Below are 20,205 nucleotides of genomic sequence, written 5' to 3'. Positions count from 1 at the left end.
CACATCTTGCATTTTGTGTAAGTTTAATAATGTTTTTATGAAATAATTTCCCTACTTTTAAAAACTTAATTATATTAAATCATATTTATATGGTGGTTTTTATAAAATCAAAGTTTAACTTTTATTATAATATTAGAAACAAATTAATAATGAAAATATTGATAATTAATATATACTTTTAAGCTTAAAAGTATATAAAGATTAAAAGAAATAATTTTTGCTCAAACATACATTTTTATTCAAAAAAATAATTAAAATTATATAAAATAATGTTTAAAGTTCTTTGAATTTAAATGATATGAAAGAAAAAAGCACCGTTGTAAAGTATGAAAATGATTTAATATTAAAGTAATACTGAACTCTTAATATAATTAATATCTAATAGTTTTATAAATTGTGTTTGCATGCTTCTAAATATTTAATATTTTTTAAACACCTAAAAAATTATAACAAATTTACTTATATGATTTTTAGAAAAAAAATTAGTATTAAAGAATAGATATTATGATAGATTAAGTTTAAATTTTTTAAAATAACTAAATTTTTCTATACTTATAAACTACTGTGTACTAAAATTACGTAATAAATAATATATACCTTCATCTTTTTATAAGACAAAGTTAAATAATGCAATAATAACTCACAATAATTTATGTTTAAAAAAATTATTTTGTTTTTTTTAATATATTGTAAGTAAAATTGTAACAAATACGTTTTTTATCAAAAAAAATTGTAAAAATAAGTTTTTTTTTCAATTATTATGTTATTATGTGCTTTATTTTTTGCTTTATAACATTATTTCAAGAATAAATATATTAATTATGCTAATTAAGTTATTTTAAAAGTTCCTTAAATTTTTTTTGTATAAAGAAAATATCAATGTTAATTAAAATAATTGCAATATTATCTCTCTTATACATAAATTAACATTCAGCAAAGTTATTAAAATTTTTTAATCATTAAAAATGTTAATATGAATCATGTGTTAAAATTGTTATGAATATAAGCTAATTAATCAAAAGATTTTAAAAATTTAAAGAGTATATAAAGATTAACAATCAACTTAATTTATAATCTATTAATTGTGATATTTTGCAAATATAAACGTTAACGTCATTGCTTATATTTAAAATCCAAAAAATTTAATTTAAGAATATGCGGTTAAGTAAAACTGATTTGTGCAGTATTTCATATTAATATAAAAAAGAAGGCGGTACAAGAAAAAAAAATAAAACAACCTAATTGAGCAATTAACATGGGAATAGATTTATGTAAAATATGGTATCCTAATTGCCATATATAAATGAGAATGTTTTATCTAATTTTTCTATTCTAGCTTTAGGTAAGTTTGTTGTGATTGGTGATGCTTAAATTTACACTCTACTTAAATTTATACTTTGGTATTATTGCCGCATTTACAAATCTGGAAACAATACCAAATAATTATTTAGAAACTTTCAAGTATCAAAATAATGTCTATTATAATACTAAAAATTTAGAGTTAAGTGATTTTGAAAATTCAAATATTAACATAATACCCGTCATTTTTGTTTACAATTTATTAAAACATCCTTATTTAAATGAAACATTATATAGAATTGACATTGAATCAACAAAGAGAATCCTTTTGGATAATGGATATACTAATGATCAATTGTATGAAATAATTATAGATGAGCGTTTTCCAAATGAATTTCTTTTAGGATACACAGGTTGTAAAGATGTAATGAAAATTAATAAATTAATTTCAATTTTAACTAATGAGTTTGGCTATGATTCTGTTAACATTGTAGTTGATTCATTAAGTGGAGTTTTAGTTGATAGAGCAGTTTCAGGTGAATACTTAGAATCCTTTGGAGGTATACTTACGACAAAAAATAATAAATAATTTTTTTTAGAATCGTGTTATCCTGGGGAACCTATTTTAAAGAAGATTAACTCAATTATATCTTTTCCACTTTTGAATCATGGATTATTTACTTGTAATATTCCCCCAAGTTTTTTGTTTGAAATTTATAATGATAAGGTATATTTTAAAATTTAATAATATTTTATTTTTAGAATGATTTTTTTCTTAAAAATGAATGTTTAAAGGATAATCCTTTAAATGGAGAAAACACTTTTTGTGAATGCATGCATTTAATTAACCAACTTATAAGTTTACATAAATGCTGGAACAATAGTCAAGATAATAATCCCGAATTTTATTTAAAAAGTAAGTTATCTTTTAAATTAAATTCTAAATACACTATTAATTAATAACTACAAAATTTTGACATATACAAAGTTTAAATTTTTGTTAGTACATCGTTATGTATATTAACTATTTGTATTAGATCTTTATATTATCTATCTTTGTACCAAAAAAAAATATTTAAAAATTTTTAAGATAAAAATTAATAAAGATTATAATAGTAAACAAATAAAACAAAAATGATCACTAATAGTAATTCAATTTTTTTGTTTTAGATAAATTTTTTGATGTTGAATATTTTGTTATTGCAGAGCATTTGGCAAAACCTTTTGAATTTAAAGAAAGAATAAATTTTTATTATTCATAATTTTTTATAAGATTATGCATCAATTTTTTAACTTTAATATGATCATCAATACAATTTTTACAAAATAATTTGAAAATAATATATGATCTCATCGTTATGGTAGATTATTATCAAGTGTAATAATATAATTATTCAAAACTTTTCAACATAAATTGAATTGTGAATATAAATGGGATTATTAAGAATTTGTTTTTACACTTTTTAACATTAAAAATACTTTATTTTTTCAATTTTTTTTTTTATATTTATATGTTTTTTTTTTCTCATACAAAATAAGTATTAATTTAAAAAAATTTATGCTTATTTATATTATAATTGGAGATTTTTTTTTATTTGTTTGTTAAAATAAATGTTATGTTTTTTTTTGTATTTTTGTATCATTTAAAAACTTTTTTTAAATTTTTTTATCAATATGAATATCTTATTTATAAATTAATAAAAAATTGTTATTAAAAGTAAGCAGTTTTAAATTAATGCCTGCTAAAATTTTTGTAACTTTTTTAAGTGTATTTAATATTCAATATGTATTTATGTATGTATAACAAGTTATAAGAAATTTTTAAATTTAATTATTTTTCAATGTTAAGTTTTAGTAGTATTAAAATATATTCATTTAAAATATTATGTATATATTTATTATTTTTATTTTTAATTATAAAACAAAAATTTTAAAAATTATTATTTCAAATACTAATATATTTTAAATACAATAATGATTAAAAATGATTCATTTTAATCGTTTGTTATTGATACAACATTATTGAAAAATAATTTTTACAATAAAACATAAAAGTTACATATTCCAAACTTATTTCTATTTGTCATAAATATAATGTACAATATATAAAACAGTTTAATTACTTAAAATTATTCCAACTATTTTCAATATTATAAATATTTATATGATAAATTAATTAAGTTTACTGTATTAAAAATATAAAAAAATTAACAATATCAGCAAATATAAAATTGATTTTAAAAAAAAAAATTTGGATAATGAATATGTCTTAGTATTAATAATTTTTTTATTTTGTAATTATTACCTTTTTATTAGTTAAAAAAGAATATATTTAATACCACAATATCGTGGTATTTTATAGTTTAATTATAAAAATTGATATTTGCAAAATTTTTAATGATTTGATTTAAGCTTATGACAATCCAATTATTGCAGAAATGGCAACGCACGTTCCAATACATATAACTAAGAAAAACAAGAATACTGGATAACGAAGATTGTAAAACTAAAAAAAAAAATAATTAAAATAAATAAAAATTTTATATCGCTTTTTACCTTTTTAACGTTATCACTTCTTTCAACATATGTTTTTCCATTTTTAACTTGTACCATTTCAATTTCAGATGAATGAACAGCTTTTCTAGTAATAAGCCATAATCTTATTGTTAAAAATTCGTTAATTATTATAACAATACCAGTTACTGCAATGTATGTAATATATAATGCCAATGCAGCAGTTTGATTAGTAAAAAGTGATTTAAAATGTACAACTGCTATCATTGTTGCTGAAAGAGCTCCTAACCATGCTAAAATACCAAATGTTCCATGGAAAAATCTAAATATAATTCTGAATGATGAATCAGGTGAACAACGAAAGACAGCACCAATTGGTTGGGCCCATGCAACACAACATGCCAATAAACCTAATATCGAATGAACTGATCCCCAAGATCTATTACGTTCATCAGTTTTATATATTGAAGGTCCAGTCCAAGTCCAACTTTCGGCAACAAATATTATTGCAAATGCTGCTATTGTTACTCCAATTCCTATAATATTTAATGTTCTATGAAGATGAAACCATATTAATAAACCACATAATTTTGTATTTGGCCAATTTCCTTTAAAATATCTTGCTGCAAGAATTCCAGTAGTCAAAAATATTGACCATCCAATAATCATAAGTATTCCATGAATTTTTTTTAATGTTTTTTTATATTTTTGAGCTGCTGCAGCATTATCATTTAAAATAATTTGTTGATTATTTAATGAATTATTATTTATATTTGTTAAAGGATCAGATAATATTTGACCATTTATATCTCTTTTATAACGATTAATGTCAACTGATTGTGGTGAAATGTATGGAAAAAGTTGAGAATTTGTATCAAGTGAATGAATACGTAAATTATTTCCATTTGTTGTACCAGAAGCAATAAGAATATAATATTGGTTAACATCCCTTTTTAATACCTCATTTGAATTTGAATATGATGATGGTGGTATTAAAGATTGATTTAAATTACAATATAATATACCATTTATAAGTGAAACTTTATTTGTTCTTAACATAACTTCATTGTTAGCATCCTTAAAAAAATTATATTTATATTAATCAAATAATTATTATTTGTATATAAATAAATTTATAAATAAAAATTTAGGAAATGAATAATTATGTAAACAATATAAATAAATTTTTTAGCTTACCATTGATACATCAACAACTCTATTACTTTTTCCTGGGTTATAAGATAGTCTTCCACTAAAAGGAGCTCCGTTAAAAGAAGAACATTCAGTGACAGCGTCATCTCCCTTAAAAGAAAAAACAAATACTTTAAATCAAAGATTACAAATAAATACCATTGAAGGATCATTAGAAAAACCAACAGCAATAAATGCATTATTTAATGTTGAAATACTTCCTCCAATCTCTATTATTAACCTATTGTTTTGTTGATAATAGGAAAAAAAGTATACGCAATTGGTATTTGGATTGCAATTAGTTGGTTGTAAAATACAACCCTTTGTAATATTGCATTCTGATAAATTAAAATTATCTTGAGAAATTGAAAGACAACAGAATGTGAATAATAGAAAAAATTTTAGTATATTTGATCTTATTTGAAAATTCATAATTATGGGAAAAAATTTTAACTAGTATCTAAAAAATTTTATTATATTTTAATTTTTAAAAAATAAAATAAATATATCATTATTATCGTTTAAACATTATTTTTTTTTAAGTAAGTCACATTATTTTTAATATGTATATAAATAATTAATAATCAGACGTATTAAAATAACTAATTAATAAGAATTATTTGTCTCATAAAAATACAATAAAATTATTATAATATTTATATTTTCTAGTTTATTTAGAATAAAATAAATGGACCCAAAATATATGATAAAAAATTTTTTTTTTCTTAAGTTTTACAATTTATATATTCACCTTAAAAGTCATATAAGTGCCATTGAAGATAATTTTAATATATATGACTGGTTTTGTAAAGTGCCAGTAGAAATAATATAATTTCCTGCAATTATAATATATTCAAACTTATTATTAAGAACGTGTTACAAAGAAATGTAACACTTTAGTTGGTGTTTTTAAAAGATTGATATTATTCATCATTTTAACCATATTATATTTTTATAGGTATTGTTAGGGGAAGTAATATAAATGTAACTTGTTTTTGGAAATATCATGCTTTATATATTATAAATATTCTTTTTAACAAATAAAAATAACAAAATGTTTTGGTAGAGATATCATAAAGAATAGTTTATAATATTTTGCCCTTTATTTTTGAAATAGATTTAGTTATATTAAGAAGATTTATTGTTATATTATATATACCCACATTGAATATTACCACAATATGTATATATTTATATTATCATATATATTTAGAAAAAAAAAATTTTTTTTTTTAATAATTTAAAATTAATAATTTTTATTTTATTTGGTAATAAATATTTAACCATTTGTTTATATATATATTTAAATTTTTGACTTTAAAAGGTTTTTGTATTAAAAATAGTGCAAAAGTTTTTGAGAAAAAAAAATAAGTAGTTAAAATTGCTTAAAAAGTTACAGACTAAAAAATAAAACAATAATATGTTGAAAAAAAAAATATAGGTAAGATAAAATATAAAGAACTATATAACAATTTATTAATAGTATATGTATTTATTATCAAAACTTGTTTAACACTGGGAAACTCTATAAATAATGATTTGAATAGAGTTGTATTAGTTATTTTATATAGTTACAGTCCATTAAATAATTTTTTCATAATAGTTAATATTAAAGAAAAAAAAAACAAATGCTGTTAATAAAAAATTTTTTAAAATAATTTTTTAAACATTTATAAAAATTGTAAAAATGAAAAAAAAAGATTGTTGAAAGAACTGTTAAAACATTAAATATTTTAAAGACAGTCCTACTTATTTTTACAATTATATATCATTTATAATATGTTAATATGTAGTAAAAACTAAATTTAAAATGTGATTACTCATAAATTTTTACGTATCAAATTTTAAGATTAATTAAAGTTCATATTTAATGAAAAAATTAAAAAATAAAACATAAACAATAGTAATCTAATTTTCTTAAGCGAATTAAGTATATAATATTTTAAATGTTAATAAATAAAGATGTAATTATTAATATTTATTCAAAAATAATATAGTACAAAAAGTTTTAGATATTCAATGAACCAGAAAGTTGCTTTATTCTAATAAATTCTTATTTCAATGTTAGTAAAGTTAGCGCGAATGTCTCTAAAATTTTTTAGTAAGTATTTATTTAATAAAAAAAAAAGATTGAATATTCAATCGTTTACGGTTAAACTTATTCAATATAAGTTATTGTCACTCAGAAATTAGGAAATTTAACACATCAAAGATAAAATTTTTCTTGAATGATTGAACAGTAAAAGTATATACATATACATATATTGTTATAAGTGAAATAAAATATATTTACTATAAATTTTATAAATAATTTTAAAATATGTAAAAACAACATAACTACTAAAAATAAATTTTATAATATAAGTTAAGCTATCTTTCAAACATATTAATAAATTTTAACAAAATATATATATATATATATATATATATATATATATATATATATATAAGTTATAATGTCTATATTTAAATTATATAAGAAGTAAGTTTGTACATTCATTTTTGAAAATGATATATTCCAATGATATTGTATATCAAAAGGTTAACATAATAAAGCAAAACTATTTGTAAATAATTAACTTATATTCTATTTTTACATAATTAATGTTAAACCTAAAACAATTATAAGAATAGATTAAATGTATTAAATAAATAAATAAGTATACTTAAAATTGAAACAAAAATATTTATCAACAATAAGAATATAAATAAGAATATTGTTTATTTAAGAGTAATATTTTACGTAACCATAATATTACACTGTTAAATTATTCAATAAACATTGAATTAATTAAGATAATTTGTTTATTTTGTTATTATTATCTTTTATTTCAATTTAAAATAGATTTTTTTTCAATATATAATCATGGTATTTTTTTTTTTGATAACTAAGCTATAATAAGATTAAACAAAATTATGCATTAAATTGTAAGTTGGTAAATTTACATAAAGGTTAATAGATTAATACTTTTGATGCGCAAAATAACATTTTTTTAATAATCTTACAAAAATGAACTAAAAAATTTTTATCTAGTTTTTGTGCTTATAATGCTCATTAAAATTATTGCCATTTGACATTGAATTTAAAATATAATATTAACAAATATCAAAAGATCATTGTATTTTTTAGTGTATAAAAAAAATTTAAACATTTCTGGTAGCAGTAACAAGTTCTTATCATTAACAACATCAAAAAGAAGTTATGTTTTATTATATTATAAATGTAATTAAATTGCAATTACTAATATAGGTAAATATTGTAGAAACAGATACTTTCACCAAATTATAATTAAAATATAAAAATAAAGACATTTTTTTACTAGAAAATAAAAGTTTTATCATATGTGATAGATTAAATTTTTGTAAAATCTAGCTAACTTTAATAGTATATAAAAGGTAAGAAATATTGCACATCTATCTATTATTATTAATATTATTTGTATCATCATTCCCTTTTTCGACAATTAAATTTAGTATGATAAATTATAGTATATTAATTTTATTAATTAAAACGTAACAACAAGAAATATCTTTTAATACTTTCAAATTCTTCTACATTTTATGATCATCTTTAACAATTTATCTACATATATTTTAATTTATAATAATTATATTATTATTTAAAATTAATTAAATCCTTATTAGGTAATAATATACAATAAATAGTATTTCTTTTATCTATATTTAATTTAATAAATATTATATGATAAAATTTAATAATATTACTTTTCAGTTTAATATTTTTTCTTTATAATAGTTAAATAATGATTAAAAATATTTTTATATTAATTATTATTTCTTTTATAATATTATTTAATATTTCATTTGCTACAACACAAATAGAAAAAGATTGTGTTGATTATGATCATAATTGTGCTGATTGGATTTCACAAAATCCAGAACAATGTACAAATACTGAATATATTGCTAGAAGTTGTAAAAAATCATGTGGAGTTTGTATAAAATTTTCTAAAAGTAAGTTATATATATATATATATATATATATATGAATATTTGATAATTATAAATATTTATTTAAAGAATTTGATATTAAAAGATTACCTGAAAATTTACGTCCATTAGCATGGCTTGTTGGTATTTGGCGTTCTGAACATGATGGTAAAGTTACTTTTCCTACTATACCAAAATTTACTTATGGTGAACAAATAGAAATAAGTATTCCAGATAATGAATTAACTGCTAGAAAAGCATTAAATTATACTGCTAATGCTTGGTCGATTAATGATCAAGAAGAATTACATACAGAATCAGGGTATATAACAGTTAAACCTGGTACTAATCATGTAGCATTAAATACAGTAATGAGTAATGGATTTGTTACAATTGAAGAAGGGCAAGTATCATATAATCATTTAAAATTAAAATTAATAGATATTGGAAGGATATCATTTAGTCGTGATCTTCCAGTTCATGATGTAGTACGTGAATGGACATTATTAGATTCAACGACACTTGAAGCTAGATTAGATATGGAAACATTAACACATAGAATGCAAGAACATACATTTATACGTTACAAAAAAATATATCCTTAATCAAGTAATTAAATTTTTTTAATTATAATTGTTTATAAAAATATTTTATTAATCAGAAAAGATATAGTAATAAATTTTGTTTATATATAAGTACGCAAGTAATAAACATTTTAATAACAAATCCATTCTTATTTTATTTTTAAACTTGGATTTATTTTGATAAATCAATTTTTTTACTTTTATTTATTTATCATTTAATTAATTACATATTTTATTTAAACTTGATATATTATAAATTTTTATTTTTTATTCAGCACGTATACTTTATACAATAAGGAGTAAATAAAGAAATATCATATTTTGTTTATAAATTTTATATTTTTGATACAATTAAAATTTTAATAATAAATTAAAAAAGTTTTATTTTATTTATCAAAATATATTTTATGTTGAATTCATAAATAATTTTATTTTAAGATTAATATATAACAATTATTTAAAAATTGTATATTGCAATAAATTCAAATTAATTATTATATTTACCTTTTTTTTATCAACTATAATATAACAAAATTATAAATTATAAACAAACACAAACAATAAATATGTCTAATTGGTACCATAAAATTATAACATGCAAGTATAAAATTTATAATTTTGACAATGTTCTAAATTTCTAATTCAAAACAAAAAGAACACAATTAAAGATTTTTGAGGACTAAATCATATGTCTAATTAAATTATTAAAGATATCAAATGTAAATACCTTAAGATAGAAAACAAAAAAAAAGTTTATTAAAATTTTAAAATTTTTCTAAAAAACATTAAGTATTAGATTAATATCATTAATTTAACTTGATCTTAAAATAAATAACAATTGCATATGATAAAAATGTCATTGATATAAATAACAATAATAATTTTCATAAAATATTTATTTAACTGGTTATGATACCAAAAAAAAGTAAATTTCAAGTGTTTTAAAATAAAAATATATGTAACAAAATATTTTTATTGCTATTCATAAGTATGACCTGTAAATTTATTAAATTAAAAATTTATTAGTTTAATACCGTTTAATAATATACTCTTTTATTAATCAAATCAATTTAAATTAAAAAAAATTGATAAAAATAAGATATTTTATGAAAAAGATTAATATATTTTTCTTAAAGATAAACATTTTAAAATGATAGGATTTTTTTAATACAGTTATTAATTATATACCAAATAATATTATTACAGCAACATTTTATTTCACTAAAATGTTATCTGTTGGTTTAATTAAAAGAAATTTAATAAACTTTTAATAAAAATGCTTGTAATTACAAAATATTACTAAGATTTGATATTATTATAAAAAGTTTTGTTATAAAGAAATTATAATTCAAGGTAAAAAAGTTTTGAATTTTTTATAATTTAATTAAAAATTACAAAAACTTTGGTTCATTTAAATATATTTATTTTTTTTTGATCAAATTAAAATATTTAGTAAATTCTTTTGGCAATTAATTTACAAATATTCTTTTTATTATATTTTCTAAAATTTCCAATTCTTATCATTTAAAATGATCATTAAAAAAAAGTTTATCCTTGCTAAAAGACTATTTATTATGTTACAATTACACTATATTTTAATAATGTTTCTACTAACTAAATTAAATCTAAAAGTGAAAGTCGAAATTTAATGTAAGAAATATTTAATTTATAAATGTATGAATGATAACTTTAAACCTTTAATATAACCATCAAAATTTTATAACAAAAGAATAATTTAAAATCGGAAATATTGCGGATTTAAATTTAGTATGACAAAGTATAATGAAGATATAGATGATGTATTGTAAAACAATATTTAAGAAATAAACAAGAAAATTTTTTAAAAATATCCTTAACATTATTGTTTTATGTATTATAATATAATATAATATAAAGGTATGAATTATAGGTTTTTAATATTACTCTCGTTAACATATAAAATTTATAATATAAAAAATTGAAATTTTAATATACAATTATTTCGATAGTAAAAAAAACTAGTTTAAATTTATGAATTTCTTTTTTGTATTTTAATTATATCTTAAAATCAGGATATTTCAATTAGATTTTACAGGATGATAAATTTTTTTTTTTACTTTTAAGATAAAATGATTTGTATTAAATGTTAACTAATAACTTATATTATTATATAATTTTTTACCTGTTGATTAAAAATTAATTTAAACACTTTTTAAAATTATTTTTATTTATTTTATGATAATTACAATTTTTTTTTTATAATTTGAAAATATAAAAAATTTTTAATATAAAACAGAATTTTGATACAATATATCTTAAAAAAAACATAAAATAATTATTTCATATAACAAAATTATTATCTAAAAAAATTACAATTTTCTTTCTTCCTTTTTATAGTTATCCTACAATAATATGTATGAAATGTTGATTTTATTTAATGTAAATTTGTAACCTTATTTCATGCAATTATTTTTCTATATCATAAATTTAACGTCTTTTATATATAAGAATTGTTTTTTTTTTTCATTATCAATATATCTTTTTGTTTAAATTTTAATTATAAATCATCTTATTTAAACATATTTATTGTATCATTAATTAATCATTTATGTATTATAATAACAATTTTTAATTTAACACAATAATACACATTAAATAGTAAAATTTTTCTAGATTGCTCGAGGCACGATGAGAAACTACTAAGAAGAGTGGATATAAAAATTTTGTTTATCTATTACTATGAAAATAGAGAAATTTTATTGAAAGTGAATATTAGAAGCAATTTTCAACCCATACATCTATTATATTATTATAATGGTCGTTGTATAACAATAATCTTTTATTGTATTTCTATATAAATAGTAGATAATTTCCTTTTACGTTACTAATTAATTAAAAGTTTTAATATTTATATAAATTTTGATATAATATTTATAAAATAGATTGTAAAATATTATCTTTTTTTCTCTAATATTTTTTTTTATTTTTTTATTTTTCTTAATATTTTTTGTACTATTATGATTTACAGATAATCATATTGATAACAAATTATTTTTATTAAATATGACTCCTACAAAATGCATAGATTGTGAAACAAAAACATTTTGTATAAAACATAAACATATGAAATTACTTAATAAGAATGATCTTGATCCTTCATTATGGTTAAATGATCATATTTATACATCATATAGACCAACTGAAATGCCATTAAAAATGTGTTTATGGAGTATGTTTCGATGGAATAATGAAACTATTAATATATGGAGTCATTTTATTGGTCTATTATATTTTACATTTTGCCAATATGATACAAATTTTAATCATTTATCATCATTTGGTGCATCATCAACAGATCATATCTTTTTTTCTCTTTCATTATTAGGATCACAGGTATAATAAATATTTATAATATATATTATTTTTATTATAGTTATGTATGTTATTTTCAACTTTATATCATTTATTTGGATGTGTAAATAGTAAAGAAAGAAAAAAATGGCTTCAATTAGATGTTTTTGGAATATCTTGCGCGCTATTAGGTGTTTATTTAGGTGGAATTTATACATCATTTTATTGTTTTCCAGACATTCTTTATACATATCTTATTGGACTATCATTTATTTGTGTTATATCATTGTACATTCCATTTAAACGAGATTCATTAGATTGTAAATTATTTAAAAATTCTAGAATTGGATTTTTACAACTTGCATATTTAACAATTATTGCTTTTGGAATATATCCTACAATTCATTGGATAAGACTATATGGAGGTTTTGATTCACCACATGTTAGAAAATGGATTCCATCAATAATAATTTTATATGTACTTCTTGCAGCAGCATTTTTCTTTTATGCTTCATTAATACCAGAAAAAATATCACATGGAACATTTGATATAGTTGGATGTAGTCATCAATGGTGGCATTTATTAATCTTAATAGCACTTGCAAAATGGCATTCAGCAGGAATAGAATTATTAGGCTTTTATTATTCTAGTGACAATGCATGTAGAATAGCTTATGGAGAAAATCTTTATCATCAATCTGTTACATTACATAAAGGCAATTTCACAATAATATGAAATAATTTTTAAGAACTATAGCGCAATTATTAATATTGGTTATTAGATAAATTTCATAGTTATTTGATGACAGATCTCTTTTCATAATTTATTTATAGCTAACAAAAATAAACAATATTGTAAAATTTAAAAAATAAAAAAATAGTTAAATATTTTAAAAAAAAATTATCATTTCTTGTTTTGATTACATTTCAACAAAATTAAAAAAAAGACCTTGAAATATATTTTAAAAATAGTACTGTAATTAAATTTTTAAGTTTTAAAAAAAAATTTTTTTTTGTCTATTAATTATCTAAAAATCTTTTCTGAAATATATATTTGTTACAGAACACTTGTTTAAATTTTTCATGTCTTTAAAATCCATTTATATTTAAAATACTATGTTAAATTTTTATTTTATCAATAAAAAAAAATATAGTTTTGTAAATGAGATAATTAATATATTTGAAAAAAAAATATATATATAAATTATTATAGTGACTTTTACAAGTCTTTTAATATGGTGACAAACTACTTTAACTACATTAACTACATACTACAAAAAAATGCCCAATAAGCAAAGTAATTAAAATGAACAATCGTTATAATAATATGAATTTTTCTTAATTTTACGGATATAATATATATTATTTATACCTAGTTTTATCAATCAAATTTTTATTATTACAATTATTATGAATACAATGATAGGTGCAGAAATTTATATATAATATATAAATAATTAGTTAAAATTAAGGGCATATTTACAAAATATTTTCTTATTTGTCACGAATCTTTTATTTAATGCAATAAGAAGTTATAATTTTTTTTTCTATATTTTTAAATAAACTTTTTATATTCAAAATGCTTCCTTGTACTCTATATATGCCATTAAGATTGTTATCAGCTTGTTTATATATCTATTTATTAGTTGTTCTAAATTCTTTACCATTAAAAGAATAATGATAGGTAGACATTACAGATTTTATCAATGAAATTGAAAAGATCAAGATGAAATATATGTGTATTCATTATTTAAGGCATTTAAAAGTTAACTGGATAATGTCGGGTAATTTATAAGTTAAATTTATTTTATTATATTTCATCTCATATAACCTTTTTCTTATTCTCCAACTTATATATTACTCTTTTTTTTTGTTAAAATTATAAAGTGTTCAATAATTTTTATTTATTATTTTCTAATAATTTGAATCAATTTTTTATATTATAGTTAACTATGACTAATGTGATAGCTATTACTGGAGCATCAGGACTTCCAGGACAACATCTTGTTAAATATCTTCAAGAAAATTCTGAAATATTAAACATGAAAGAAATAAAAACAATTGACTTAAAACCATTTAATCCATTTATACAAATAATTAAAAATGTTCCAATGAAACATTATCAAATAAATTTGTGTGAAAAAGATAAATTAAAAGATGTTTTAGAAAATGTAACAGCTATTTTTCATTTAGCTGAAAAATCATTTGATTATACAAATAAAAACTTTACTCCAACAAGTAAAAAAGAATATTATGAAAAAAATGTTAAGTCTGTTGAATGTTTGACTGATTGTATGGTTGAAAATAATATAACAAATATTGTTTATATGGGAAATGCATATTGTAATCTTCCATCACAAGATAATTTTGGACTTTCTGAAGATAATTTTGTTGGTTTAAGTAATTCAGGATATATTCTTGGTTATTATGGTGAAACTAAAATTAAAGGAGAAATATATTTAAGAAATTTTTGTGATACAAAATTAACTAAAAATGGAAATAAAATTCAACTTACATGTATTAGACCAACAATAGTTTATGGTGAGGGTAATTGTAAAATAATAAATACATTATTTAAAATGTGTAAAGAAAATAATGGTATTTTAAATTATGTTGAAGGACAAAGTAATGGTTTACAACAATTTGTAGGTTTTGTGTTCAAATTTTTATGATATATTTAATTTAGGTTTATGCAGGAAATCTTGCATATTTTATGACAATAGCAATGAAGCGTATTTTTGATTCAAATAATAAACATAAAAATGTATTTTTATATGTTATGGATACTTCTGCATGTACCACAACACATGAATTTTTTTCACCAATTATTCAATTAAAAGGATACAATATATCTGAGAATGGATCAAATATTATATCATTTACAATTGATAGATGGTATGAATATTTAAAACGTTTTTTTATTTCAAATATTGACCAAAATGCGATTAGTGATATGGCAAAAACTTTTCTTTTTAAATATGCTCTTGGTTTTGCTGATCGTAAAATGTGCCTATATTTTAAACCAAGTATTCCTTTTAAACAAAAAGATGCTTTTAATAAGGTTTTACAATGGTACAAGAAAGAAATAATTGAAAATGATATTTTAGATGTATCAAAAATATCAAAACACAGAGGTGATGTAGGGGCTGGATAAAATAAATGTAATATGTCCTTCTACATAATAATACTAAAATTTAAAAAATATTTTCTAACAAATATTTTTGAACATTCAATATATCATTAACATTTGTTTAATCATTTTTGTAGTAACATTTTTAAAAATTATATAACATAATTTCTAAGAAAAAAAGCAAATAATTTATAAAAGAAATAATTTTTAAAAATTTATTAATTGTATAAAATTTTTAATAAAAATATTTTCAATTGTTAAAAAATAAACTAACAAAATTATAAATTAATCTGTTTATAAATTAAAATATTTTTTTGAACTAATAAAAAAAAAATTTATTTATAATATTTTTTATAAAAGAAAAATTAATATAATTGTATTTATAAAATTTATTAAAACAAAAAACTAACAAAATCATGATAAAGTGTATAACTTTATTGAAAGTACAAAAAAATATTTTTTTTTAGTTTCAAATTTACTTTATTCTATTATGTCAATTAATAAATTAAAGAAAAGAGTTATATTGAGAAATTTTGACAACAATAAAAAAAATGAAAAAATAGTTTATTTATACTATAAAATCAATCATGTTTTATATTTTTTTGATGGTAATTTCCGATGAAAATATGTTTTAACAAGGCAAAGTATCATATTTTTTTTTAAATACATTTTATTACCTTTTGTATAATATTTAATATATATTTTAAAGTGTTAAAAAATGCAGTTTATATAATGATTTTGTAAAGTTTTATTATATGATAATTAAAATATATTTATAGATAAAAATAAATAAAAGCTAAAAAATAAATATTTATATAAAAAAAAAATACTTTTTTCAGCTTATTTGTTTTTGACTACATTATTGTTTTTAATGTATCAAAATTAATTTTAGGATAAAATTTAAGTCAATTAATACTATTTAACATTACATAAAACATATTTATTAAAGGAAAATCCTTTTCAATTAAATTTATTTTTAATTATTTTTTAATTATGTATTAAAGTGATTAAAAATTATTTGAATATATAAAGATTTATATTCATATAAGCATTAAATACAAACTGTCTTAAATAGGTACTTTAAGTTATATTATAATTCAATAATTATAAACATCAAATATTAAAACATGTATTTTTGAAAATTAAACTTGTAGAAAAATGAAATGAAAAAAAATGTAAAAGAAGGGGATTACAACAAAATAAAACATTTATTAAGAAACCCATTAAAATAACTTTGAATAAAAATGTTCTTTTTATTGTCAATTTGTATTATTAATTATTATACATTTTTAAAATATATTTTTAAAAAAAATTGCTAAAACTGTACTCTTTTTTTTACATAATTTTCTTTTAATTATTACATTGTGATTTTAATGTTTTACAAGAAATTTTTTTAAATGATTATAAAAACTTGTGTAAAGTTTTCATTTTAAAATAATTATAAAACAGATATTTATTTTTTAAAATAAATAGTACTTTTTTTAATTATTTGTTTTAAAATCTAATATTAGAATGATTTAAAATATAATTTTTTTTTTAAATTCAAATAATTTCAAATGACTTTTTTTAAATTTTAATAATTTATAAGTTCTAAAATAAGAATAATTTATCAAAAAATTATTTATTAGATATAAAAATACTTGAAATGAATTATATATATGTAAGTTGAAAAGTTATATGTTTTTAGCAAAACTTTGATTTAAATGTCGTATTATATTATATATTTTTTACAAAAAAAAAATTTTATGATAATTATATAAAAATATATATTTGTGTCATAAGTTTATTTTTGACAAATAAAAAATTTCCCATATAATATCACCTCAAAAAAACGAAATACCCATAAATTTTAATATAATTTAAATTATATCATTTTATATGATCATAAAAATTGTTTAATTGTTCAATTTTTTACTATTTAATAAACTTTTTCTATATTTAGATACAATGATCGAAAGTAATTATACACTTTTAAATTTATTAAATCAGTCATTCACGTAGACAATAACTTATCATTTAAATGTTAAACTGTTTATAAATAATAACATTTGAAATAAGATGTATGATCTACCCTTTTATAAATATATAGTAAATTTTTTTCTAATACTTTTATAATATAATTATTAGAAATTTATTTAAAATTAAATTATTGCTTATAAAAAAAATTTACCTAAATATTTATAAATAATGTCATTTAAAATTAAAATTAATTGTATTATATTTTATTAAGAATAATTTGTTACTGCAACAGATGTTAAAAGTAATAATTACCAATTTAATTAAAATAATATATATACTAACATTTTATATTCATAAAGTGTTGTTTTTTATACTTAAAATATACCAGGAAATTTTTTTTTATAATATTGTTTTTTTACTTAAAATAAACTTAAATAATTTATCTATTTAAAAAAATTTAATATAGTTATAATAAAAAAAAAGTATAAAAGAAATCGAAAATTTATTGTTTATATATTTTTTTTAGTCTTTACATATAAAAAAATAATGAACAATTCCATATTCTTATATAAAATATATTTATATTTTTTTTTATTATAAAATTGTTTGTTTTATTCGTCAAACAAATGTTTCTTTATTTTAATTTTAATGTATTATTCTAATTTACATTCTAAACATATTACAAGCTAATTAATGCATTTTGAGGTATTGTTTTTATTTAAATATTTGTTATTTCACTTTTTTTGTTTAAAGTTTTATACATTTTCTTTCTTAGTTTTTGGTTTAATTTATTTTTTTTTTATTTCTTTATTTTTTTTATTATTACTTTTAACAATAAAAACTTATATCTAATAATCCAGAACGTATAGAAAAAGTACAGGAAAAGTAAATTATATAACTTTGTCAAGGTTGCCATATTTGAAAGCATTACACATTTACTCTCTCTATTAATTAATATGAATATAAATTTAAAATATTATTATAGATAATATTTTTTATTACAATAAAATAAATATTCTATTTTTACAAATCCATTTCTATTAAAATAAATTTAATAATGTCATAAAAAGTTAAGATAATTACTTAATTACCAGATATATTTATTATGTGTATAGTTAATTAACAAAATAATTTTTTTATAATTTTTTAAATTTAAATTTTTAATTAGTAATATATTTTTGTTATAAAAATTTTATTAGAAAATATTAAAAAATTAAAAAATTAATTATTTTATTTTTAATTTGTAAAAAATTTTATTTTATTCAATTGAAGTTTATAGTTTTTTTTTTTTTTTCTCTTATATTCATAAAAATTATTATTTATTTGTTAAAAAAATAATAAAAAAAAAACATTAATTTAAGTTGTAATAAACTACAATTTATATATAAAAATTTAATATTTTTTAATTGAAAGCTATAATTAATATTTAACCTTATAAACTGCTTTTAATTCTTGCTTCAATCACATGTCTCCAACATGTTTTTATTTAATTATAGATCAAGTCAACGTCATTTATTTTTTTATAGGATTTACCTTTTTTTTTCTTATTATATATTCATATGTATATATATTTTAATATATATATCAGTTACAAAATTACTATAATATATTATTTTAATTTAAAATATAATTGCGTCAATGCTATTTAAAGGTTATCACTACAACATTAATTTTAAATGTTGCTCTAAATTTAAAACTTTATTAACATTCTTCACTTTTTATGAAGAAGAATGTTGCAGTAATATAGAATGTCTAATTTCTGCATACTATTACAATATTAGACATATTCTAACAACTTATTTATAATATATGTCAAAAATTATTTTATTATAAATCAAGAAATACCTCAAAGAGATTATATATAAAATAAATGAATATAACGGAAGTTATAAAAAAAAAATAAATTATCTTTACTCTTAATATCATAAGTTCTCTCTTTTATTTAATGTAATGTAATTAATATAAAAATTCACATGCATATCACTAACAATTACAACACCCATCTTAGATGAATTGTCGCGCACTCACCAAATTTTGAATAATTAGCGGTGATAAAATAAGATTGACAGCATCTGATGGTTCAGTCATTTTGTTATTCTATATCTAATTTTATCATTTTTAACTGTTTCACACCGTAATATTTACCGCATTAATATTACATTCAATGTATTTTCTTTATATTTTATTTTATATTAATACATCTCTTAATATATATTTATTAGGCAGATGTAAATTTAAATTATATAA

At 17.9% G+C, this 20,205-nt stretch overlaps 5 protein-coding genes across 5 annotated transcripts; 4 read left to right on the top strand and 1 right to left on the bottom strand.

Moving 5' to 3' along the window:
• Window positions 1–1,363: 1,363 nt before the first annotated feature.
• SRAE_X000195200 (Lipase EstA/Esterase EstB family-containing protein) lies at window positions 1,364–2,044 on the top strand (the record flags this gene model as incomplete). The annotated part of the gene is made up of 2 exons (XM_024654751.1): window positions 1,364–1,859; window positions 1,899–2,044. 2 exons carry the CDS (start codon window positions 1,364–1,366, stop codon window positions 2,042–2,044), a joined length of 642 nt encoding a protein of 213 aa, XP_024499422.1.
• A 1,668-nt stretch (window positions 2,045–3,712) lies between these two features.
• On the bottom strand, window positions 3,713–5,436 carry SRAE_X000195100 (Ferric-chelate reductase 1; the record flags this gene model as incomplete). The annotated part of the gene is made up of 4 exons (XM_024654740.1): window positions 3,713–3,805; window positions 3,856–4,890; window positions 5,011–5,115; window positions 5,164–5,436. 4 exons carry the CDS (start codon window positions 5,434–5,436, stop codon window positions 3,713–3,715), a joined length of 1,506 nt encoding a protein of 501 aa, XP_024499421.1.
• A 3,332-nt stretch (window positions 5,437–8,768) lies between these two features.
• SRAE_X000195000 (Si:ch211-105d4.5) lies at window positions 8,769–9,560 on the top strand (the record flags this gene model as incomplete). Its single annotated transcript, XM_024654729.1, has 2 exons — window positions 8,769–8,979; window positions 9,046–9,560. 2 exons carry the CDS (start codon window positions 8,769–8,771, stop codon window positions 9,558–9,560), a joined length of 726 nt encoding a protein of 241 aa, XP_024499420.1.
• Window positions 9,561–12,581: 3,021 nt separating this feature from the next.
• On the top strand, window positions 12,582–13,605 carry SRAE_X000194900 (Progestin and adipoQ receptor family member 3; the record flags this gene model as incomplete). The annotated part of the gene is made up of 2 exons (XM_024654718.1): window positions 12,582–12,911; window positions 12,952–13,605. 2 exons carry the CDS (start codon window positions 12,582–12,584, stop codon window positions 13,603–13,605), a joined length of 984 nt encoding a protein of 327 aa, XP_024499419.1.
• Window positions 13,606–14,821: 1,216 nt separating this feature from the next.
• Window positions 14,822–16,023, top strand: SRAE_X000194800 (3-beta hydroxysteroid dehydrogenase/isomerase domain and NAD(P)-binding domain-containing protein; the record flags this gene model as incomplete). The annotated part of the gene is made up of 2 exons (XM_024654707.1): window positions 14,822–15,514; window positions 15,556–16,023. 2 exons carry the CDS (start codon window positions 14,822–14,824, stop codon window positions 16,021–16,023), a joined length of 1,161 nt encoding a protein of 386 aa, XP_024499418.1.
• Between the last annotated feature and the right edge of the window lie 4,182 nt (window positions 16,024–20,205).

Source organism: Strongyloides ratti, scaffold srae_chrx_scaffold0000003 (assembly GCF_001040885.1).
Source record: "Strongyloides ratti genome assembly S_ratti_ED321, scaffold srae_chrx_scaffold0000003".
Lineage (NCBI taxonomy): Eukaryota > Metazoa > Nematoda > Chromadorea > Rhabditida > Strongyloididae > Strongyloides > Strongyloides ratti.
This window is presented reverse-complemented; position numbering and strand designations above follow the sequence as displayed.